Here is an 18,377-nt window from a genome sequence, read left to right as displayed (position 1 = left end):
CCCGCAGCGGTCTGGGTCTTCAGCAACATTTCAGCAGTGGAGGGCTCTTCAGTGCTGGCAAAGACGCGGAGTGACTGAAGGGCCCCCCGCCACCAAAATGTCGCCAAAGACCCGGACTGCCGGGTGAGTACAAGCGCCGCAGCTCCCCCACTTTTCCCCAGGCCCCCTGAATCCTCTGGGCGGCCCTGCCACTAATTTTTAAAAAGAACTGCCATTAGTTTCATTCAGAAGTTTGCTTAAAAAAAAAACTATGGCATGGATAACTTTAACATAGGAAAGACAAATGAAGGCTGCTTTGAAAAATTATGGACCATACCCTGAGAGCCTTATTCTGTTTTCGCTCAATGCTTACTGAGACAAATTCCTATTGACTTCGGGGAGTTTGCCTGAAGGAATGCTGACTAAATTGTCAGTAAAACCTTTAGGATTTGGATCTAATTTTTTTTTTAGAAATTAACCATAGTTGGGGTAGGGACTAAAAGAGTTTTCAAAAGGTATGCTAGGTATATCCATAGGCCACAGCATCTCATTACAGCTTCTGAATTGGTTTCACATACTTCACATCTTTCCCAGTAGGGGTACCAGATTTTTTAAATCTCTTCAAGGGGCATTTTTAGCAATATCCATTTCACTTTACCACACATTTTTCTCATTATAGGATGGGAATAACACATGTTTACTAACCCAGCTGAGTTCTGAAATACATTATTAGAATATTAGCCCCTTTCCACACCGTTTTAGAGCGTAAGACCCTTGTTTTTAATTCAGTTTTTACTAAAGCAAAATTCCCTTTGATTTTTTAAAATAGTTTTGCCTGAATAGGGGCTTCAGGGTTTGGCCCTGTATATTTAAGCCACATATTAACTTGCAACAAAAGGATTATGTTCAGCTGTAAACAAAAAGATGTGCTTCTGTGTATTGGAGATTAGCTGTTTTCAGTGGGTCTGTAAGGAAATGATAGCTGTGCGCTAACAGCAGTGGTGCATTGGGTGCAACTCAGACCACCAGGAATGCAGAAAAGTTGCCTCACATTTCCATATGTGGTGGCACCTTACTACAGATGCTTCCAAGCAGTGGCCCACATTGTGCCTCCAAAATCCTTCATGTATATGGAACCCTCAATGTAATGTGCAGCTCTCACCCTTTCCACATGGAAGGAGGTTCAGCTGCCTCCCCAGCATTATCTCCATCCCCCTTCTTGTGCGGCACCCTGCAGATGGAGCTCCATACGATTTGGATCTGCATAGAGGGACTAGGCAGGCTGGTATCAGGAATGAGTGGCCACAGAGCAGATGCAATATAGGTTCACTATATGTAGAGAACAGCCAATATTCCAGTGGTTCAGGCACTTAATCCTGGGTCTCCAAAACATCCCTGCTAAGTCCCTGATTCAGAGCAGAGTCTTGGCCCTGAGTCTCCCATGTCCCAGGTGAGTGCCCTAAGCTTTGGGCTATTGGCTGTTCTGGGGTGACTCTCTTTCTCTCTGGCTTTGGTGAGAAATTCCATCCAAGATCTCAGAAACCTTCCTGATGCAAGTTTTGGTTTTGATAAATCAGCATTTTGCACTTAAAAACACTTTATGGAAAAAATTCCAACTAGCTCTAATGATGAGATGATTCAAACTCCATTTCGCAGTGATTTTTTGCAGATCTTATTTATTTTTGCACTTCTTTACTCTTGGGGGGAGAATGTGATGCTACAGCTTTACATGACAGTCGCAAGCCACATGAAATGGGTTTCAGTGTTTGTATATCCCAAAGCAATTACCTTAAGCCAGTTTGACTATTATATACTCTATCTCATTACAGTTGCTGCAGGGGTTTAAAATCATAAACCTTTGGTTTTATCTAACATAAAATGGGAGCTGTGAAGATTTTCTGGTTATAATACTCCATATTTGATTAACATTGACTTTTACTAAAAACATTGACTCATCTAATAAGATTAAAAAAACTACAACATTTTAAATGAGCAAACTGTTTTAGTATAGAGTATTTCACACTTCAAAAGATACATTTTCTAAATTACTGAACCCACTAATTTGTAAGGTATTTAAGAATAACGATGTTGCATCCAGAACAACAGATTAATGGTTTCCATTATCAGGCGCTCTGCTGTTAAGAACCTTGGTTGATGTTGCATGCAATATTATTATTTCACTTTGATATTAAGGCATTATTGAAGTATTAACATTTGCACTAAGTTAAAAATGGTTCCTTTAAATTTCTAAAAGCTTCAACTTGCCAAAAGCAAGTCTTGTATATGGCTTCTTGGTTGGATTCAGTCAATGGGGAATGTGCTTTGAATCTTCCCTTCCTTATTCAGTGATTGTCTATTTCTGGAAAGAATCTGCAAGCAGAATTTGGGATATAAACAGTTAAATACAATATCAAAGGTGTTCATAAGACTTTTTTTCCTAACGTGTTGCCCCTATTTTCTCCAAAATTTAATCTCCGTGATGAGGACAACTACTATCTGAAGATCCATTTCTTCCAATACCAATACATTCAGAGTTTACTCAATTATGTCAAATTTGTATTATCGAGAAGTACTTGGTACCTTCTATTATGTTATTGGATAATCAGGATTATTTTATCTAGGCCATCAAAGCTGTGGTTTCAGATATGATGACTACCACAGAATATCTTGTGGCACCTTAGAGACTAACAAATTTATTTGTGCATAAGCTTTCGTGGGCTAGAACCCAGTTCATCAGATGCATGGAGTGGAAAATACAGTAGGAAGATATATATAAGATCTTTTCATGTACTCTGTATATATATCTTCGTACTGTATTTTCCACTCCATGCATCTGATGAACTGGGTTCTAGCCCACGAAAGCTTATGTCCAAATAAATTTGTTAGTCTCTAAGTTGCCACAAGTACTTCTCGTTGTTTTTTGCTGATACAGACTAACAGGGCTACCACTCCGAAACAGAATATCTTGAAATCTTCTGAATTTGTTAATTTCTCAGCTGGCACCTGAAAAAGATATAGTCTATTACAGCAGTCCTGACTTTGGCAAGTCTCCCACTTACTTCAGTATTATAGGCTGCTTTTACCACTGCTTCTGTAAATTGTAATAATACAATCACTCATTACTAAAGTGTCATAAGAAATGGTGGTTATTACAATTAAACATCAATTCTATCACAATATATTGCCTATGGGCTATACCTGGAATAACTTAGTCTTTACTTAGACAAAACTCCTACTGAAATCAGAACTCAATGAGGGCTGTGGAATTTGGCCCTATGAATCTTTATTGAGAGGATTCAGTAATACCATATTAAGTCAGTGACCTCATCATTGTTGCACACACTTAAGTGGATGGTGTGAAAGTAAATGCCATCATATCAGTAATATAAATTATAACAAATTTACATTTAGAGGTATTTGTTTATTCCAAAAGCAATCAGAACCATAACATCTGGGAACCTTGCTAGATTAAAAATAAACAAATACCAAATTTCTTAAGTCATCCCTACAGATGATTTACAGTGCCTTTATCTGCCCTCCAATAAGTCCTTACTGTGGCTTGATGGTAATTCGTTAAAAGCCAAGTTAAATGGGTAAATTTTACACTGCATCTTTAAGCCACTCTATCCCAGAGGATTCCAAAGCACTTTGTTAACCTTACACACAGGATAAACATGAATTACTCCCTCAGCTACTGAAATGTAACCATCTCCAGTGTGGAATGTGGCTTCTCTTTTAACAGTGAAAGATCAGTGCTCTACAACAATTTAAGACAGGAAGAGAAAAGGAATGCAATTGAATTTGAAAATGGAATTGAGGTAGACATTAGAACTTGGTAAACACCAGTGGAATCAACACCTTTATTCTGGCAAAAAGTGCTGGGGGGGCGGGATATGCAGTGAAAACAAGCAGTCAATAATTCAGTTTTAAATTTCATCTGAAAGATGGAGCCTTCAGCAGCACAATTGACAAATGATGTTTAAAGATAAACATTTCAGAAGTGTCCCACTGAGACTCCTAAGTCACTTAAGGTTATGGCTACATTGCAATAAAAAACCTACAGCACTGAGTCTCAGAGCCCGCATCTGTTGGCTCAGGCTGCAGGGTTAAGAACAGCAGTGTAAACATTCAGGCTTAGGCTGGAGCCCATGCTCTAAGGGTATGTCTACACTACGAAATTAGGTCGAATTTATAGAAGTCGATTTTTTAGAAATCGATTGTATACAGTCGATTGTGTGTGTCCCCACTTAAGACCATTAAGACCATTAACTTGGTGGAGTGTGTTCACAGTACCAAGGCTAGCGTCGACTTCCGGAGCATTGCATTGTGGGTAGCTATCCTATAGTTTTCCTGAAGTCTCCGCTGCCCATTTGAATTCTAGGTTGAGATCCCAATGCCTGATGGGTCAAAAACAGTGTCCCAGGTGGTTCTGGGTACATGTCGTCAGCCCCCCTTTCCCCCCCCCCCCGTTAAAGCAACAGCAGACAATCATTTTGAGCCTTTTTTCCTGGGTTACCCGTGCAGATGCCATACCACCGCTCAGCTCACCATCACCGTATGTCTCCTGGGTGCTGGCAGACTTGGTACTGCATTGCTACACAGCAGCAGCTCATTGCCTTTTGGCAGCAGACGGTGCATTACGATTGGTCGGTCAGGGGCGCCTGGGCAGACATGGGTGCTCCTGGAAGAACTCAGTCAGGTCTGTCAGGGGCACCTGGACATAAATGGGATTGACTCCAGGTCATTCTCTTTTTAAGTTTTGTCTCCTAGAGATTCAGTCCTGCCTGCAATCGTACTGCACCGTCTTCTGGCGAGCAGCCAGGAGACGAGGATGGCTAGCAATTGTACTGCACCGTCTTCTGGCAAGCAGTCATACTGCACCGTCTGCTGCCAGCCTAAGATGTAAAAGAGAGATGGAATGGATCAAAACAAGAAAGAGACCAGATTTGTTTTGTATTCATTTGCTCCCCGCCCCCATGAATAGTGCGGGGAGGGATACTCAGTGGTTTGAGCATTGGCCTGCTAAACCCAGGGTTTTGAGTTCAATCCTTGAAGGGGCCATTCTGTTTGACAGTTGTGTGTGTTTCTCCTTGATGCAAACCCACCCCTTTTGTTGATTTTAATTCCCTGTAAGCCATGTCGTCAGTTGCCCCTCCCTCTGTCAGAGCAACAGCAGACAATCATTTTGTGCCTTTTTTCAATGCAGACGCCATAGCATGGCAAGCATGGAGCCCGCTCAGATCACCAAGGCAATTATGAGCACTGTAAACACCACACGCATTATCCTGCAGTATATGCAGAACCAGAACCTGCAAAAGCAAAACCAGACAAGGGCAGCACAGTGACGAGTGTGATGATGACATGGACACAGACTTCTCTCAAAGTATGGGCCCCAGCAATGTGACCATCATGGTGTTAATGAGGCAGGTTCATGCCATGGAATGCTGATTCTGGGCCCGGGAAACAAGCACAGACTGGTGGAACCGCATAGTGTTGCATGTCTGGGACGATTCCCAGTGGCTGCGAAACTTTCGCATGCGTAAGGGCACTTTCATGGAACTTTGTGACTTGCTTTCCCCTGCCCTGAAGCGTAAGAATATCAAGATGAGAGCAGCCCTCACAGTTGACAAGCGAGTGGCGATAGCCCTGTGGAAGCTTACATTGCCAGACAGCATCAATTTGGAGCGGGCAAATCTACTGTGGGGGCTGCTGTGATCCAAGTAGCCAACGCAATCAAAGAGCTGCTGATATCAAGAGTAGTGACTCTATGCAGGTCATAGTGGATGGCTTTGCTGTAATGGGATTCCTTAACTGTGGTGGGGCGCTAGGCAGAACCCATATCCTATCTTGGCCCCGGAGCACCAAGGCAGCGAGTACATAAACTGAAAGGGGTACTTTTCAATGGTGCTTCAAGCACTGGTGGATCACAAGGGATGTTTCACCAACATCAACATGGGATGGCTGGGAAAGGTACATGACGCTCGTGTCTTCAGGAACTCTGGTCTGTTTCAAAAGCTGCAGCAAGGGACTTTCTTCCCAGACCAGAAAATAACCATTGGGGATGTTGAAATGCCTATAGTTATCCTGGGGGACCCAGCCTACCCCTTAATGCCATGGCTCATGAAGCAATACACAGGCAGCCTGGACAGTAGTCAGGAGCTGTTCAACTATAGGCTGAGCTAGTGCAGAATGGTGGTAGAATGTGCATTTGGACATTTTAAAAGCGCTCTGGAGCAGTTTACTGACTTGGATAGACCTCAGCAAAACCAATATTCCCATTGTTATTACTGCTTGCTGTGTGCTCCACAATCTCTGTGAGAGTAAGGGGGAGACATTTATGGCAGGGTGGGAGGTTGAGGCAAATCGCCTGGCTGCTGATTACTCACAGCCAGACACCAGGGCGGTTAGCAGAGTACAGGAGGGCGCGGTGCACATCAGAGAAGCTTTGAAAACCAGTTTCATGACTGGCCAGGCTACAGTGTGAAAGTTCTGTTTGTTTCTCTTTGATGAACCCCTGCACCACCACCCCGGGTTCACTCTACTTCCCTGTAAGCTAAACACCCTCCCCTCCCACCTTCGATCACCGCTTGCAGAGGCAATAAAGTCATTGTTGCTTCACATTCATGCATTCTTTATTAATTCATCACACAAATAGGGGGGTAACTACCAAGGTAGCCCAGGAGGGGTGGGGGAGGAGGGAAGGATAAGGCCACACTGCACTTTAAAACTTATTGAATGCCAGCTTGCTGTTGCTTGGGCAGTCCTCGGGGGTGGAGTGGTTGGGTGCCCGGAGGACCCCACACCCCGTTCTTGGGAATCGTCCCAGACATGCAACACTATGGGTTGGGTGAGGAGGCTATGGAACTTGGGAAGGAGGGCAGTTGGTTACACAGGGGCTGTAGCGTCCGTCTGTGCTCATGCTGCCTTTCCTGAACCTGAACCATGCGCCGGAGCATATCAGTGTGTTCCTCCAGTAGCCTCAGCATTGCCTCTTGCTTTCTGTCACCAAGCTGATGCCCCCTATCATCTTCAGCCCGCCACCTGTCCTCGCATTCATATTGTGCTTTCCTGGACTTTGACATTGTCTGCCTCCATGCATTCTGCTGGGTTCTTTCAGTGTGGGAGGACTGGATGAGCTCAGAGAACATTTCGTCACGAGTGCGTTTTTTTCACCTTCTAATCTTCACTAGCCTTTGGGAAGGAGAAGATAGTGTGAGTGTTCAAACATTTGCAGCTGATGGAGGAAGAAAAAGGGAGAGTGGTAGTTAAAAAGACACATTTTAGAGAACAATGGGTAGACTCTTTCACGGTAAACCTTGCTGTTAACATTACATAGCACATGGGCTTTTGGTACAAGGTCACATTTTGCCTCTTATTGAGGGTATGCCAGTTTGGTGTGAGAGATCATTCACGCAGGGCGGGGCAACAGAATTCAGCTTACGGGCAGCCATGGTAAGACACAGTCTTTTGGCTTCTTTAACCTTCATAACATGTGGGAATGGTTTCAAACAGCAGTGCCCTCATTTCCCGTACCAAGCAGCCATTTAAAATGGGTTGGCAATTTAAAAAGAGGGGCTGCAGTTTTCGGGTTAATGTGCAGCACAAACCCAACTACCCCCCCACACACACACATACATCCCCAATTCTCGGGGATGATCGCTTCACTCCTCCCCCCACCGCGTGGCTAACAGTGGGGAACATTTCTGTTCAGCCACAGGCAAACAGCCCAGCAGGAACGGGCACCTCTGAATGTCCTCTTAATAAAATCACCCTATTTTAACCAAGTGACCATGAATGATATCACTCTCCTGATGATAACACAGAGAGATAAAGAACAGATGTTGTTTGAATGCCAGCAAAGACCGGGACCATACGCTGTGTTATACAATGATTCCAGACTACGTGCTACTGGTCTGGCATGGTAAAGTGTCCTACCATGGAGGACAGAATAAGGCTGCCCTCCCCAGAAACCTTTTGCAAAGACTTTGGGAGTACATCCAGGAGAACTTTATGGAGATGTCCCTGGAGGATTTCCGCTCCATCCCCAGACACGTTAACAGACTTTTCCAGTAGCTGTACTAGCCGCAAATGCCAGGGCAAATTAATCATTAAACACACTTGCTTTTAAACCATGTATAATATTTACAAAGGTACACTCACCAGAGGTCCCGTCTCTTCCTGGCAGGTCCAGGAGGCAGCTGTGGGTGGGTGGGTGAATCCAGGTCCAGGGTGAGAAACAGTTCCTGGCTATCGGGGAAAACGGTTTCTCCACTTGCTTGCTGTGAGCTATCTTCAACCTCCTCCTCATCATCTTCCTCGTCCCCAAAACCCACATCCCTGTTGCGTGCTACTCCATTGATGGAGTCAAAGCATAGGGGTGGGGTAGTTGTAGGGGCACCTCCTAGAATGGCCAGTGCATCTGAGTTGAGAGTGCTGTCCAGAGCGGTCACAAGGGAGCACTTTGGGATAGCTCCCGGAGGCCAATACCATCGAATTGCGACCACACTACCCCAAATTCGACCCGGCAAGGTCGATTTCAGCACTAATCCCTTCATTGGGGGAGGAGTACAGAAATCAATTTTAAGAGCCCTTTAAGTCGAAAAGCACGGCTTTGTCATGTGGACAGGTGCAGGGTTAAATCGATGTAACACTGCTAAATTCAACCTAAACTCATAGTGTAGACCAGGGCTAAGACTCTTCCCTCCGCATGGGGTCTCACAGCCAGGGCACCAGCCCAAGCCCAAACATCTACACTGCAGTTTTATAACCCTAAACCCAGGGCCGGATTAAGCTTTTGTGGGCCTGGGCAATGGAGCATGGCGTGGGGAGGTCGGTCCCCAGAGCAAGAGGCTGGCCAGGGGTATGGCATGGAAGGGGTGACCCTGCTCCACCCAGCCCAGGGGGAGGGCACTATTTACAAACCAGCAGTTGCCAGGCACACAATGGCCCACCTGACCCTGCGCTGCCAGCATGCCCCTTCCCCTCAGGGGTGGGCCCAGGCTGCACCACACATTCCTCCCCACCCAACACCTCCAGACCCGCTATGCCCAGCGCCCCCCCTGACCCTGTCACAAATGCACAGTGCCCTGCACACCACCACCCCTTGCCCACAGCCCCACCACAACTTCCCAGCACCCCACACACAACCCCCACTCCATAGTGCCCCAACATACAGATCTTCCCTGCCCCCTCACAGCCCAGCACCCCCCCCCCACACACACACACACACACACACCAGAGACCCACTTCCTCATGCCCTGCCTCCCGGCCGCACTCACCAGCCCGCTGGGAGGCGATTGTGTCTGCTGGGCTGAGCCGGCAGCACAGCCAGGGCTGGTCTCAGGGCAGGGAATCGCTCCGGCCCCTCAGGAGTGGTGTGATCAGCCAAGCCAGGGCCTGCCCCAGCCAGACTCCCTCAGGCCCCACTTGCCTGCAGGGGCCCAGCCAAGCTCCTCCCTCCCCGCCCACCAACCACCCCCCAACTGGCTGAGACTGGCCTGGCTTCTGCATCAGTCCCAGGTGGCTCAGCTCCAGGGAGACAGGTGGGGCCCCACGGGTGGTGGGAAGCAGAGACTGCCAGGAGCTGGGGGTGCACTGGGGTCCAGCCAGGAGACAGAGAAGCTGGAGGGTGGGGCCAAGGGCAGACAGGAGCCCTCAGCTGGCTGGCCAAGAGGAGCAAGTGGTGCAGTGGGGGGGAAGACAGCAGCCATGTGGGGGGTCTCGGCACAGTGCAAGCGGAGCAGGCTGGGGCCCCCTTCTGAGCATGGGCCTGGAGCCATTGTAACCCTGGCACTGTCTAAACCTGCTGACCAGGGGCATAGACATACCCTTAGGCACCTCAAAAATTTTACCCTTCTCTTATTGTGGCTACTAGTTGTCTCAGTACCATGCTCATTTTGGTTTCTAGATGACTCAGACTTAACCAGAGCAAAAAATGGTGTTCAATATAACAACATAAAATCCTACTTTACAACCAGTATTTTAAATGTATTAATATTGGGAATTATGGTAGCTCTTTTGGTGTAATTTTATATGGTATGTTATGGTTTATTAAATACAACAAAAATATTCACTAAAAAAAAAAAGAGTCCCCAAAGCTGAACCAGCTGAACCCTTCATTGAGTTCTGCAAAGCCACTGGTAGAACTGTATGTTCAGCTCATCCTGACATCCCAGTCAAAGCCAGGCTGTCAATTTGCTTTCATTAAGATATCCCTCATAGCTGGTAGCCTTGAGTGACTTTCTGTCAGGCGATATCTTGCAACTGATATCTTGGATTTGAAATCAAATCTCAGAGGTGAGGGACCACTCCACTGTGTTAAGGGCAGCATGTTTTCTCAGCATAACATTGTATGTCTCTTTAATAAATCTCTGCCTTTCAAACTTTTAACACTTTTGTTTTCTCACTCTTACCTCCTTAGCCATTCATTTGACACTGCAATCCTTTTCAATGCCAGTTTTAATTACACACTTCTACATTTTCTCTGCTTTTCTGAATTTCAGACTTATCAATGAGTCTTTGAGGGACCAGTTACTAGTTACTATCCAGAAGACTTTTACCTACACTCGAACCCAGGCACAGCACCTCTTCATAATCCTCATGGAGTGCATGAAGAAGAAGGAGCTGGTATGTGAATGGTTTTCTAGATCTGAAGTCGGGGACCTGAATGCAGTTCTTCCTCATGACTGGCATTTTCAAATGTCGCTCAGAGAACTGGGTGTGCAAATCCCTTAGGCAGCTTTGAAAAATCTTTCCCCATGCATTCACTACCCTTTATGATTCCTTTGATTTCTGGAATACTTTCTATTGATCTCTAGTCTTATTTACTTATCAACTTAAGTGCTGTATTTACATCATGCATTTTATCAATTGTATGGGCGCAGAAGTGGCTTCTCTGTTTTTACTTTGTGAATAGTGTTATGCATATTATCTGATGTCCATAATGTAACTGACAAAACAACAAGATGAACCTGCCAATGTCTTTAATAGATCTTAATCAGACGAGCACTTGTTGATGCTGTCTTGCCATCCACGCCATCTGTACACATATAAAAGTGCCATTCATGCTGATGAGAGCTCTGCTCCCATTAAGTCAGCAGGCTTGGGCCTTTAGCTTTTAGCATTTATTCTTGTTGCAAGTCATAACCAAGCAGTAAATAATTCAGACATTCCATGCAATAAATTTCAAGCAGTTTGGGCGGTAATAAATAAGAGAAACCTGCAGCAAAACAGCAAATGGTGCTGGTATTTGGAAACAGTAGCACTGTAGGGCCAATTCCTGCCTTCATTTACACCTGTACAATCCCAATGACATTCATGATTTTACAGAATGGGCCAAATTATACCCCTACCTTAAACAGTTCACAAAAATGTGTAATGGGAGGGTTGGATAATCATAAATACAACCACGGTAATATTGTGGATGATTTGGTTTGAACGTTACTGATTTAAAGAAGTCACTATGTTTAAAAATGCATTTTCCTAATCCAGCAGATCTGCTCCCTGTGTATATTCTACCCCTGGAAGAGCCTAACACAGCTAAAAGGACACCAATGTTACCCTATTTCATGTATCATCAGCCACATTGTTTATTAAATTCCTATCAGTTACACATGTGCAAAACCACTGAAGAGAAGCACTGCCCAGCTGTCAGTAAGAGCACAATTTGAAGATAGGGGGTTGCACAAGTGCCACTACAGGCATAATTCACCCCATAGAACCTTTATTACAGGTGGTGGTGTGTGAGAAGGAGAGAACGGAGCTTGATTCCGAGACCCCAGGTGAGTGTGTAGGGCTGTCCCTTAGAAAAATATTTTTACTTGTAAACTGAGCACATTTAATATGGACATCATTAAGAGACCATAAGCATTGAACCCCATGAGGCCACTTTTACAAAGTAACTGTACATAATAGAACCATTCTTTAAATACTGGTTAAGTTACTAGCCTAAAATCTGCTAAAAACTTGGAGGCAGTGTGGTCTAGTAGATGAGCACTGGACAGGGACTCAGAAGACTTGAGCTCTATTCCCAGCTCTGCCCCAGGCCTGTTGACAAAGTCACTTCACTCTGTATCTCAGTTTCTCCATCTGTAAAATGGGGCTAATGATGCTTACCTCCTTTGTAAAGTGCTTTCAGATCTACTGATGAAAAAGTACAATGTTAGAACTAGGTATTATTATTGTTGTTGTTATTATTAGGCATTTAAATGGGCTGCATATACTAAACTCTATTAGCCTTGATTTTTGACAGGCTTACTGAATGGAGACTTTCATTTTATAACTCAATCCTTCCTCTAAAATCCATTGTAAATTCACATTAGTCCGAATGTATAAATTCCTGCAATTTTAGGTTGCAGACACTTTGAAATACTTTGCTCAGATCAACACTTTTGAAAAGGACTGATAGTTTGATTTAAAATGTATATATATATTTTATTATAATTTTTTCTTCTGTAGTTACTAGCAGCTTCATACCCAGCTGAGCCTGCTTATTTCCATTTGAAAATCCAAGCAGGAGTGCCACCTATGAATACCCATGTAGCAGTAGTTTGCAATTGTGCTTCATAACATCTGTGCTTGTCATCTCGTCATTAAATTATTGTAGATACTGTACATAAGCTACAACCTTGATGATTAAGGTGTCAGTATTGCACAAATGCTCACCCCCATTCCCTCCTGCATGCGAAGCAGAGTTGTCCCATTCCTATAGCAAAACTACAGAGATGCCAACTTTAATACAAGTGGAGTTGCCAGATATATTGCTGCCTTAGTCTGCTGCCCTTTTACTGCTGCATCTCCACTTCTGCAAGCAGCACCGCTTGCCAATCATTAGCAGAAACAGCTTCCTTAGGAAGACCCAGATCAACTTTGCAGAGCTTAAAACCTACAGGCAAGCAGATAATGAAGCTTCCCTGGCAGAAATGCTTGAACTCTAAATGGGTGAGGGCCAGGTTTTCCCCGTTGGATCAAAACAGAGCTCTCACTGAAAACATCTATTTTTTAGAGGGAACCATTTGGCCTAAAAAACGAGCAATACTGCACACACACACCCCAAAAAAAGAGAGAGAACACAAAATGAAACAAAATATCAGTGAAGGAGAAAAAAAAGAAATAGGTTGAAAGGGAAAGGCAAGGTCAAAGAGAAGAGAGAGAAGAGACAGGAAAGCCCAAGAAAAGGAGGCATAGATGGTATGAGAGAAGCCTGCCATAGAAAGAATGGATATAATGTATAGACAGAGAGTAAAAGAGGAGATTTAACAGAGAGAAATTACACACACCCCCATTCTGAAGGATGATGTACATTTTATGGTATTTCAACTCTTCCTGCATTTTAGCAGTGAAGCAAATTTTGGAGTATCCTTTAACAAGTTTATTTAGTGCATTTTATTATGCCTGTAAGAAATGCAGAGATTAGAAGGATCTTCAAATATGAATTAATATAAGGGAATTAGAATTTTTAAAAAATCCCTTAATCCCAGTCACATCGTGTGATGTTAAGTCACACAGTTTTTATACTGTTTTCTTTCTCATGAACCTGGCAGCCATGGCTGTTCCTTATTGGTATGGAATCATTCCAGAGGCCAAAAGAAGCTGTGGCACATAAGGCTGCCCCATAGAGCCCTGCTGTAGCTAAGGGCTGTCTCAGACCACACGATGAAGAATTAGGCAACGATGTTATAGGAGAAGATCTGCCTTTGCATGTTCATGAATACTGTGAGACTTCTTTACATCTGTCTGGGGGCATTTGTGGCACACAGCTGCTTAAATCCTGTCTACAAGCACTATCAAGGTCAGCTGTACCATCATACACCTCACAACAATAGAGGCATCCTTGGAATTCTTTGGTGCCTAGCCTACACGCTGTACTTCCCTCAACTCTTGATTACCCAAATAGCATGAGGGGACAGATAATCAGGAGTTTGGATTATCAAGAGGGCAGGACCCATTCAGCAGCAGAGTGGCCTACCCTGCAGTTGTGGGCTTGTCCTCCTCATAATCCTCGCAGTCCTGGCTGAGGGTCTCTGCTTTGCTCCACTCAATCACTTCCTTGATAGCAGGGCTGCAGAGGGCTCCCTCTGCTACTGCAGGGCTGGTGACACCTGATCCTTGTAGGCACAGAGGGCAGGCTGCAGTCCTGGTGGGGCAGGGCAGAGACCCTTCCCCTCCAGCCAGGGCTCTGCTCTGCCCTTCTGGGACCACAGTGATAGGGTGTTGCTGGCCTTGCATCATGGCAGGGAGCCCTCTGCAGCGCCGCTGTCATGGCCCCACTTGCTCACTCCTGTGACAGTGCAACTGCAGAGGGCTCCCTGCACTGCTGCAGGATGGCCTCTCCTGTGGTTGGAGGTTAGTCCTCCCCCTCCTCCTCACAGTCCTGACTGGGGGTCTCTGCTCTGTTATCTGAACCTCTGCATTATCTAAATCCCTTCCTTGTCCCCCAGAATGAGATACATGAGCTGTACGCTGCAGCGGGCTTATATCTCATGCTGAGAGAAGGAAGGGATTCAATAATGAGGAGGTTCAGATAATAGGGTTTCAGGTAAATGGGAATATACCATACTCGGTATTAATACATAGATAAATGAGATTAGCAGGAACCTTGAGAACAGCCAGATAGAAAATATTCACTATCACATACATAGAAGGAATAATGGCTACTCCATTACTGTGCTATTCAAACTGTGCCCTTCAGACACTTGTATGTGGCATTTGTCGGTATACTAAGAACTTCTCTAGCTCTGGCTAGCCACATGCAAGTCTATAGTCTCTCAACACTCCTATTGAGGCAGCTGTCATCATAGAGAGCAGCCTACTCTGAGTTTTTGAAATCCTCCTAACTAATGTACATACTTCAAATTCTCACTCCCCACCGCTGGTTGTGCCATTTTATATTATAATAATACTAATGTGCATTTATAGAAGAGTGGGCACGAGCCAGCACTCCGGATCCAAATTCACAATTAAATCTTAATTCTAGTAAAAATGATGGAATCTAAATGCTCGGGACTTTGGGAAAGTTCAGATTCAGATCTGGATTTTGTACCCTCAAGTATTCAGATCCTGGGTTTTGATCAGACCAAATAGACCATTACAGAGCTAACTATGAAGTTGGGATCCAGGCATTAAATCTGGGATTTTTGTTCAGGTCCATTTCTGATTCCCATCACAGATTTCCTTACAGCTATATACCTATGCCACTTCTGAAATGCTGCAACTACCTCTCTGGCATGGCTTGGCAGCCAGGGAGACAGTTGGCACACAGATAAATGTTATCTTGATTTCAAAACATTGCCATAGTTACTATAAAACTATACATAATGTGCAGTCAAAAGTACAGTGTAAACAAACTGGAGAAAAAAAGATTGTGTCTAATCTTTCAATTATGGTAGTCTAGGCTAGGGTGTTGCTTTTAACAATGATAGGTTTAAAAAATCTTCAGATAAAATTGTGATTTTTAAGTGAATGACTTCCTTTTAAGACTCTGTGTGTTGCACTTTTGCAGAATAATATTGACAGAGGAATCAAATGACTTTAACAATATATTCCCTTGAGTGGGTGGAGACCTCACCAACCTTGCACTACCAGCTTTTCTCCCCTGCTGCTCACCATTTCCACATCTGTTCCAACTCTTTTCCTGCCTGACCTCCTGATTATATGTTTAAGGCAAAACATTGCCTGATAAACTGATTTTAGATTGGTACTCAAATATTTGCCCAGAACAAACAGCAGGAAGCTATAAGGGCTTGTCCCTTTCAGTGGAGCTCAGAAGTAGCACAAACAGATCACAGCTCCTTTTTTTTCTCACCATTTTTCACTTGGCTAGATGATGTGATGCTTTCTCAGGATGTCCAGGACTGAGGTCCTCTTGTTACCCCCCTGCCTCCAGCCAGAGAGAGACTTGCTGGTGCTTAACGAGGTGCCAGCTCCCCAACACTGCCAGTCTGTTACCCACCCAAGGGATCTCATCCGGGCAAGGATAGCCCTCACTTTGTGTTGCAGGTTAACAGCAGGTGCACCTCTGTCCCAGACCCCTTTCAGAGTTCTTTTGATATGCAGCCCCTGTTACTGGCTACTGAGAGAAGTACCATGTTTGCCACCCCAAGTAGCACAGTGTACATAGCAACTTGTTTGATTCAACTGAGGATCAGCTCTTGTATAATATCACAGCTCTGAGATATATTTACAGTGAAATCAATCATGTGTGTATTATCAAAGGGTAAGATTTAAGAGTGTGTGTGTGTAAGGACAATAATGGAAATAGGTTACATATAAAACAAAATCATAACACTTTCTAGAAACTAAATTTAATGTTAACAGGCTAAGCAACAATCTAAAACCTGTCTGTTCTCACCCAAAGCCTTCCTGCAGTATTTCCAACCAAGGTTGGTTGGGATCCCATTTTCATGAATGTAATCACACTGCCTGATTACATCCCCAGGTGCAGGATAAAGTGTCCTTTTACCTTCTCCTTACATCTCCTCAAATCCATTGTATGTCCCTGGAGTCAGGATGACTCTAGGGTTTATGCCCTGGTGTGGTGACTTCATATGCAAATAGGGGGCTTCTATTGTGATGTCTTATGATGCTTAATTTACATTTGAACTGAGGCAGACAGATGAAAATACATCATTTGTCTGGCAACAACCTGTTTGTCAACCCTACCTGGACTCACACTTTAGGAACATATTTTCTTTATATGTTTTTACATAATATCTGTACATACATTTCACAACAATATTTATGATCAGTGTGATGCTGGCTTTCATTTAACATCTTACATGATATTCTTTATGGATAAACACTATGAAAGCAGTGTGCTAGGTGCAGTGAGTTTCTCAGGCATGTCAGACATTACTGTTATAGTCCACTCCCTTGCCACTGGGAGTCATAGATGCACTTTGTGGTTGCTGAATTCATAAGGAGCAAACTATAGGGCTCTCAAGAGGCTCACGTCATTACAGTGTGCTTACAAGCAAACAGACACACAAATGGGCACAGGCAGGAAGATATGCTGTAGCATTGAGAAACTCACAGATGCAGCTGAAGCACAGATGGAGAGAGACAATAGAAAAAAAGAAAAACAGGCTTTTGCCATTTAAACCCATCAAAAACAAAAAATATTTCACTTTCAAAAACCTGTTTTTCTAATGCATATGCTTTTAAAAAAATAATACTATTGGCAGGAGAAATAGTTCAGTCTCAGCAAAAGTTCCCTACCTCCTAGGGAATGAGACTTTCACTGTTTTGAACTACATTTCTAAAAACATGTCTGATTTATATGCTCAGAATGTGCCATTACAAAATGAGTTATTACATGTGCAATTACATGTTCATTTGGTAATAAATTAGTTCATTTACCGAGGACATGCTTGGGAGCAGAGTGGTCTATTTAAATGTGTAAATGCACTTTCAAAATGGAGAACAAATTCCACTTCTCTGATCTGCAGGTTTTGTTGAACTGGAAACTTAGGTGTGCAATACTGCATGTACCAGAGCATTTTCAGAAGTGCAATTGAATTGCACTAGTGTATAATAAAGTGGCTGGAAATATTTTCTAGAAATTCACCAACTGCACACTTAGCATGAACTCTGAAAAATCCAGCTCTGAGGTGCCCAAAGCATTGCAATAAGGAGAGCTGACCAGAGCAGGGTCTGAAAGTAGGGATACAGTCTGAGTGCCAAAAAGCACCATTAGCTAGTAATCTTCTATAACTTTTTATGACTATGTCAAGAAGATAAGGTCAGACACTTTTCTGAATGGCTGTTAGTCCACTTCTTCAAAAGGTTTTTCTAGGATAGATTTTATCACAAAACTAATTAATATTTGTAAAGAAGTTTGAGGATGCACCTAATCCTAGTCCATTGAAGTCAAGGGGAGTTGTTCCACTGATTTCAATGGCAACAGGCTTTGGCCCCTAAAGCACAATTGGCCTGATCCAGTGCCTATGGAAATCAACGCAAAAAGAATCCCGTTGACTTCAGTGGGCCTTGGATTTGGCCCTATATGCTGAAATATAGGCACGCAGGGTAGATCTACACTGCAATATAAACCCAGCTTTCGAACTCAGGCTCAAGCCTAACACCCCTTCATCTACACACAAATGCCACTAACTCAGAGCTCAGACCCAGGATCCCAATGGGGTGGAGGGTCTGAGCCTGAGTCAAACTGAGACCCAAAGTTCAAGTCCTATTGCTTTGCAGTATAGATGCTGCCCCACTGGACTCATGCTCTGGGAGTCCATCAAAAGTATTCCACAATTCCACAGACTGACTTCCTTTGTCCTCTGGACGGTCAAGTTTTCCTACACTGCACCACAAACAAAGGGCTAAAACAGCCATATTTTGGGAGGGAGCTAGGAAGCCTAGGATATGGGTGGTTGGACTCAAGCCCCCATAATGCA

The 18,377-nt window shown here is 44.0% G+C and overlaps 1 protein-coding gene and 1 long non-coding RNA gene across 10 annotated transcripts in view; one reads left to right on the top strand and one right to left on the bottom strand.

Moving 5' to 3' along the window:
• Positions 1-18,377, top strand: part of TRPM3 (transient receptor potential cation channel subfamily M member 3) — a 600,384-nt gene that overhangs the window by 483,239 nt on the left and 98,768 nt on the right. For all 9 annotated transcript variants that reach the window (XM_039544762.1, XM_039544757.1, XM_039544760.1 and 6 more), the window contains exon 8: positions 10,482-10,605. In XM_039544762.1, coding sequence (XP_039400696.1) covers positions 10,482-10,605 — 124 coding nt within the window. The remainder of the gene's footprint in view (positions 1-10,481; positions 10,606-18,377) is intronic.
• LOC120408150 lies at positions 1,639-16,572 on the bottom strand. The gene is made up of 2 exons (XR_005600465.1): positions 16,328-16,572; positions 1,639-2,349 (listed from the first exon to the last, which is right to left on the bottom strand). It is a non-coding gene; the product is annotated as an uncharacterized LOC120408150 (long non-coding RNA).

Source organism: Mauremys reevesii, linkage group 6 (assembly GCF_016161935.1).
Source record: "Mauremys reevesii isolate NIE-2019 linkage group 6, ASM1616193v1, whole genome shotgun sequence".
Taxonomy (NCBI): domain Eukaryota; kingdom Metazoa; phylum Chordata; order Testudines; family Geoemydidae; genus Mauremys; species Mauremys reevesii.
The sequence above is the reverse complement of the archived record's forward strand: the minus strand, read 5'-3'. Positions and strand labels throughout refer to the sequence as shown.